Here is a 7138-nt window from a genome sequence, read left to right as displayed (position 1 = left end):
CCACGTGGAGAGACACACACAGAGGGAGAATGCCATGTGAAAACTAGAGTTATGCTGCTACAAGCTAAGGAACTACCAGAAGCTAGGTGAGTTCTGAAACAGATTCTTCCCTAGCATCTTCAGAAAAAGCATGGTCCTGCCAATACCTGGTTTCTGGATTTCTGGCTCCAGAACTGAGAAACAAAAAGTTTGTTTTCCTATGTCACCCAGTTTCTGTACTTTGTTATGGCAGCCCTGGGAAATTACTATAGTCTCTAAACAACTAATTTGAAAGCACAGTAAATAGGATTTTTTTTCTTTTTTTGCTTGTGAGATGGTCTTTCCCTGTCTCCCAGGCTGGAGTGTAGTGGTGCGATCTTGGCTCACTGCAACCTCCGCCTCCTGGGTTCAAGCGATTCTTCTGTCCCAGCCTCCCAAGTAGCTGGGGTTACAGGCACTCACCACCATGCCTGGCTAATTTTTGTATTTTGAGTAGAGATGGGTTTTCACCATGTTAACTCCTGACCTCAAGTGATCTGTCCACCTCAGCCTCCCAAAGTGCAGGGTTTACAGGCATGAGCTGCTATGCCCAGCTAAATAGGGTATTTCTAAGAAATATCTACAGGTTTTCCTCGAAACAAAATCCACATTTTTAATGATACATAATCAAACCTAATAATTTAATCTATATCAAGCAACTGCATTTAGCTCCAAGTAACAGAAATCTCCTGAAATCTAATATACGAGGAAGGTATTTGTTCTCATATAGGACTGGGTCGGCACACTTAAAATGCAATAGGGTACAAAGTCTCGTTTTTTGTTTTTTTTGAGACAGAGTCTTGCTCTGTCGCCTCAGGCTGGAGTGCAGTGGCATGATATCGGCTCACTGCAAGCTCCACCTCCCAGGTTCATGCCATTCTCCTGCCTCAGCCTCCTGAGTAGCTGGGATTACAGGTGCCCACCACCATGCCCGGCTAATTTTTTGTATTTTTAGTAGAGACAAAGTTTCTGCGTGTTAGCCAGAATGGTCTCGATCTCCTGACCTCGTGATCTGTCCGTCTCGGCCTCCCAAAGTGCTGGGATTATAGACGTGAGCCACCACGCCTGGCCGTGTTGTTGTTCTTCTTTGGCTGCAACACTGTGGCTTTCGTGGTGGAATCAGGATCACAGAGCCACTGGAAATATTAAGATAACAAGGTGTTCACTATATAAATTAGACCCCATGCAAATATGTTAAGATCTACAGAACGGGAGAATCAGAAGCTCCGAGATTGCCAAACAAGACAGTCTGACTTAGTGGTCAAGAGGTCATGCAGGGTTTCGAGAAAAATCCAGACTGTAGGTGACGGACCACACAGGCATAGCCCTGATACCAAGTTCATGGAGATGTCTGTGGAAGACTACACGTCTGACACAGTGGAAATCGAGCACTTAAGTGTTTCTTTTGATGGTACTCTTAATTGGCAGGAACAAGAATCTGGAAAATAAGCTGAAGTTTGATGTTCATGAAGCCCCTAAGCATCTGTTTTCATTTAATGTGACCTCAAAAGCTCAGCAGTGACTTCTTCACTTCTTGATTCTAAATTTCATTCAAGCTATTGCTATTGGTAAATTTGGACATGGAACCATAAAGGAAATGCATTCCAGCAAATGCAGTTCCTAACATTACCCACATTGACATAACAATGCAGAAGAACTATCTGCAACTCCGGATTTCTCTGTCATATTACAAGTCAAAGCGAACTGTCCAATTCACAATCACAAGCAAAGACGAACAGCAAAGGGCAAACATTAAAAATTACAATTCATTGGAGACTATACTCTTTAGACAACTTTGCATAATTATAAAATTCTGCCAACTACTTCTTAGAAAATGGAGTAAGGGGCCAGGCGTGGTGGCGCAAGCCTGTAATCCCAGCACTTTGGGAGGCCGAGACGGGCGGATCACAAGGTCAGGAGATCGAGACCATCCTGGTGAACACGGTGAAACCCCGTCTCTACTAAAAATACAAAAAACTGGGCAAAAAAAATACAAAAAAACTGTAGTCCCAGCTACTCGGGAGGCTGAGGCAGGAGAATGGCGTGAACCCGGGAGGCGGAGCTTGCAGTGAGCTGAGATCCGGCCACTGCACTTCAGCCCGGGCGACAGAGCAAGACTCCATCTCAAAAAAAAAAAAAAAAAAAAGAAAACGGAATAAGGGTCCTCTGGCCAAACAATAAAAATACTCCCAGTAAGAAAGGTGGAAAATATAATAGATAAGTGACATCCAATACCTCCCGCACTAGGTCAGTTACAACTTAAGACATTAAATAAAACTTGAACCTACTTGCGGATTAAAAATGCACTTCAAATCATCCCTAAGTCCAAAACACTCTAAGATGAAAGTTTTATTTACTGAATTGTAAGAAAAGAAACTACCTGTTAAAATTCATGTAGAATAGCTAAGAGTATTTGGAGAATTATTTTTCACCTAAATGTTTGCTTGCAAATGAACTACAGACACACTCCTTAAGTGTCCACTTTCAGGATAAGGAACTCATAAAGGCAACACCATATTTACAACTTTGATCAGCTCTCTCTCCTGGTGTGACTTTTCTGAAGCACTGCACATGAATTCATTTGTAAGAGGATGTCCCACATTACACTTATACTGTTTGTCTGTAGTGTGTATTCTCACATGTCGTCTTAAGGATGAGGAACAATTGAATGCTTTCCCACAATGCTTACATTGATAAGGTTTCTCTCCAGTGTGCAGTCTCATATGTATTGGTAAAGATGACGGCCATTTGAAGACCTTCCCACATTCCTTACATTCATAGGGCTTCTCTACAGTGTGCGTTCTCACATGTTGTTGCAAAAGTTCAGGCCAGCTGAAAGCTTTCCCACACTGCTTGCATTCATAGAGTTTCTCTGCGGTATGCCTTCTCATGTGTTTTTGTAAGGATATGTGGCAATAGAAAGCTTTCCCACATAGCTTGCATTCATAGGATTTGTCTTCAGGGTGCATTCTCACATGTTCTCGAAAGCAAGCGGACAAGCTGAAGGCTTTCCCACACTGCTTACATTCATAGGGCTTCTCCCTAGCATGTGTCCTCATATGCTTTCGTAAAGATATGGGCCAATTGAAAGTTTTCCCACATTGCTTGCACTCATAGGGTTTCTCTCCAGTGTGCACTCTCATGTGTCCTCGAAAGGATGAGGGGTGACTGAATGCTTTCCCGCACTGGTTGCATTCATAGGGTTTCTCTCCACCATGAGTCCTTTCATGTCTTCGAAAGGACTGGGGATAAATGAAGGTTTTCCCACACTGTTTGCATTCATAGGGTTTCTCTCCAGTGTGAATCCTTTCATGTCTTCGAAAGGACTGGAGATAAATGAAGGTTTTCCCACACTGTTTGCATTCGTAGGGTTTCTCTCCAGTGTGTGTTATCATGTGTCTTCGAAAAGTCGAAGAATAACTGAAGGCTTCCCCACATTCTTTACATTTATGTGGCTTCTCTCCAGTGTGTGAAATCATATGTCTTCGAAAAGTTGAGGAATAACTAAAGGCTTCCCCACATTCCTGACATTTATATGGCTTCTCGCCAGTGTGTGTTATTGTGTGTCTTCGAAACGTTGAGGAGTAACTGAAAGCTTTCCCACATTCCTTACACTTATATGGCTTCTCTCCGGTGTGACTTCTGAGATGACTAGTAAGACTTGAGAAGTCAATGAAGGCTTTCCCACATTGTTTACATTCGTAGGTTTTCTCAGCAGTGTGAATCCTTACATGCCGATTGAGGGAGGAAGTACGAGGAAAGGTTTTCCCACATAATTTACACACATAGGGTCTCTCTCCATTGTGGGTTCTCACATGCATTCTTAGGTGTGAACGACAACTGTAGGCCTGCCCACATTCCTGGCACTGATATAGTTTGTGTCCAGTGTGAACTGTGATGGGACTCTTGAGGGATGTGCGGTGATGCATGAAGACTTTTCCGTACGTGTTGCATTCACACTGTTTTACTCCAGGTGGAATTTTCTTGTACAGATTAAGATGTGGAATCTGGCTGAAGGCTTCTCCACATTGATCGTTACTTTCACACAGTCTCTCCAACACATGATTTCTACTAAAAATGAGAAGCATGTTATTGGTTTAATAATGATTTGTTAGTATTTATTAGGAAGTATTGCATTTTAACCATTTTCACTGAAAGCAGAGGTTTTTCACCCTATGTGAATTGTCTGAAAATGAAATAAACTGAATGCCCTGGAAGATGGTCTGACCACTGCCATTATTAAAATGGTGTTTCTTATGTATAGGGTTTCTTTTCTTTTCTTTTCTTTTCTTTTTTTTTTTTTTTGAGACAGAGTCTCACTCTGTTACCCAGGCTAGAGTGCAGTGGCACAGTCTCAGCTCACTGCAACCTCTGCCTCCTGGGTTCATGAAATTCTGCCTCAGCCTCCTAAGCAGCTGGGATTATAGGCCTGCAGCACCATGCCCTGCTAACTTTTGTATATTTAGTAGAGACAGGGTTTCACCACATTCGCCAGGCTGGTCTCGAACTCCTGGCCTCAAGTGATCTGCCCACCTCAGTCTCCCAAAGTGCTAGGATTATAGGCGTGAGCTACCATGCCTGGCCCAGGGTTTCTCGATTTCCATCTGAATTATGTTTCTAATGTCACTTGCTGTCTATGTCACATTTAAACAAATATTTTTTGTAAAAATTCTGTGTATTAAATTTGGAGCTAAGCTCGTATGAGTTTTCTGTTGACTTGCTTTTTTAAAGTTTAATGACAGACTAAGATTCTCTCCTGAAATACTGTGTTCCCTTGTGAGTGCAACTCACCTGAGATTTCTCCCCCGCTTTGTGGGCTGATCTTCAATGCTAAGACTGTCCCAAATTTTTCCTAAAACAGAGGCCCAGGAAACATTTCTGGTGAATGCAGCTATTTTAGATTCCTTGGGTATTTTTTCTCCATAAATATCCTGCTGAGAAACTGACCCACTGGCCTTAAATTGAGTTTCATCATCTGAAACCAAAAAGTCAACAAATCATAAGAAGGCACCTGTCAGCTGAAAATTACACTGAGGAGTTTAGCTATTTCAGGACTTCATCAAACACAAAATGGTCAAAATGGTAAGCAACTCAATAAACATAGTATTGGTAAGCAAAAAAAATTATTTAAAAAAAATAATCACAGCCAGATGCGGTGGCTTACACCTGTAATCCCAGCACTTTGGGAGGCCAAGGCGGGTAGATCACGAGGTCAGGAGTTCAAGACCAGCCTGGCTGACATGGTGAAACCCCGTCGCTACTAAAAATACAAAAATTGGCTGGGCATGGTGGCGCTCGCCTGTAATCCCAGCTACTTGGGTGGCTGAGGCAGATAACTGCTTGAACCCGGGAGGCAGAGGTTGCAGTGAGTCGAGATTGCACCACTGCACTCCAGCCTGGGCGACAGAGCCAGACTCCATCTCAACAACAACAACAAACAAAAAAATCAAATTTTCACTGGCTTGCAAAAACAAACTTCACTAGGCCTCTCAAAGCTATATCCATAATGACGACATGAAGGGAGCTTTCCTTACAAAAAGAAAAAGCTGAAATACCGATTCTCATTCTCATGGAAAACCATTACATTCTAGCTCTATGACAGCTGTGACTATGTCTGTCTTATTTACCAGTGTATTCCCTTTCCACATTCCAAGCCCTGGAACAGGTCTGATGTGTAAGCAATACTAGTTCTCTAAGTAACTACGTGAAGGAAGGAATGATGTCATCCTTACCTACTGAGGCCAGGTTCTGAAAGGTCTCCAGCATCACATCTCTGTACAGGTCCCTCTGAGCAGAATCCAGCAAAGCCCATTCCTCCAGGGTGAAGTCCACAGCCACATCCTCAAAGACCACCGAGTCCTAAAACATTCAACATATTTATGGGAGGATGGTTGAGACCACGAGCCCAGGAGCATTGTACTTATATCGTATGCAGTTCAAAAAAGAGTCTGTGGTCCCCGACATCTACCCTGTGACTCAGCTGTCACCCCTCTTCCTTCTGTCTACTCTATACTCACTTCCTCATAGATTTCACAGGACCATTAACACACTGAATTTATCTCTATACTTTTACTGTGACCAACTGAAGACATTACTCTCTATCAGAAGGATTCAGACCACATTGGAGATATCAAACAAATGCTGTACAAATAAAACAAATACTTGTATTTTAAGACCATCAGTCCCTTGTCACCCAAACTGTTTCAGCTCCTCCCCTGCTGCACACATCATCATTCTGCACCACACAAAGCACAGGGTCAAAACTGAATGAAGTTTTATGGGATAAAAACACGGAAGGACTGGGAACATTCTCTTGTTTCCTTCACCAAACATCAGGCCAAGGGTCCTGACAGGACCCAAGTGGCAACAAAGGCCAGGTAGCCATAGTGTCTTAAAGAACTCCAGGTTCAACTGGCTGAATGAAAACATGCTTTTGAGAAGTATTCATTTTAACTTGGAAACTAGAAGTTATTGAGAAATTAGACCTTAGGAAAGACGAAAAAGACATGAGAACGAGGACCTCCACACGTTCCCTATACTTGGGGCCTCAGTGACGGAAGCCCAACAATTAATTCTGGGTTCTGTCTCTCTCGCATGCTCTCTCTCACACACACAGGCACACTCAATGAGTATGCACAGAGTGAGGTGTACACAACGTCAAAGCAGTTCTTTTCACCAGAGCCAAAAAAAGTATTCTTGGGCTGGGTGTGATGGCTCATGCCTGTAATCCTAGTACTTTGGGAGGCCAAGGTGGGCAGATCATTTGAGGTCAGGAGTTCCAAACCAGCCTGGCCAACATGGTGAAACCCCATCTCTACTAAAAATTAAAAAAAAAAAATTAGCGGCCGGGCGCGGTGGCTCAAGCCTGTAATCCCAGCACTTTGGGAGGCCGAGACGGGCGGATCACGAGGTCAGGAGATCGAGACCATCCTGGCTAACACGGTGAAACCCCGTCTCTACTAAAAAATACAAAAAAAAAAAAAACTAGCCGGGCGACGTGGCGGGCGCCTGTAGTCCCAGCTACTCGGGAGGCTGAGGCAGGAGAATGGCTTAAACCCAGGAGGCGGAGCTTGCAGTGAGCTGAGATCCGGCCACTGCACTCCAGTCCGGGCGACAGAGC

At 43.5% G+C, this 7138-nt stretch overlaps 1 protein-coding gene across 5 annotated transcripts in view; it reads right to left on the bottom strand.

Moving 5' to 3' along the window:
* Positions 1 to 2152: 2152 nt before the first annotated feature.
* Positions 2153 to 7138, bottom strand: part of ZNF555 (zinc finger protein 555) — a 14615-nt gene continuing 9629 nt past the window's right edge. Inside the window, exons 2-4 of one of the 5 annotated variants that reach the window (XM_017885143.1) lie at positions 5751 to 5877; positions 4810 to 4993; positions 2153 to 4086 (exon numbers count right to left, since the gene is read on the bottom strand). In XM_017885143.1, the coding sequence (XP_017740632.1) occupies positions 2517 to 4086; positions 4810 to 4993; positions 5751 to 5877 (1881 nt within the window). In that variant the 3' untranslated portion in view covers positions 2153 to 2516. Of the gene's footprint in view, positions 4090 to 4809; positions 4994 to 5750; positions 5878 to 7138 lie in introns of those variants that run through there. The other 4 variants (XM_017885144.1, XM_017885146.1, XM_017885142.1 and 1 more) reach the window with 4 other exon arrangements.

Source organism: Rhinopithecus bieti, unplaced genomic scaffold (genome assembly GCF_001698545.2).
Source record: "Rhinopithecus bieti isolate Rb0 unplaced genomic scaffold, ASM169854v2 scaffold_13262, whole genome shotgun sequence".
NCBI lineage: Eukaryota > Metazoa > Chordata > Mammalia > Primates > Cercopithecidae > Rhinopithecus > Rhinopithecus bieti.
Note: the sequence above shows the minus strand (reverse complement) of the source record. Positions and strands in the feature narration are given on the sequence as shown.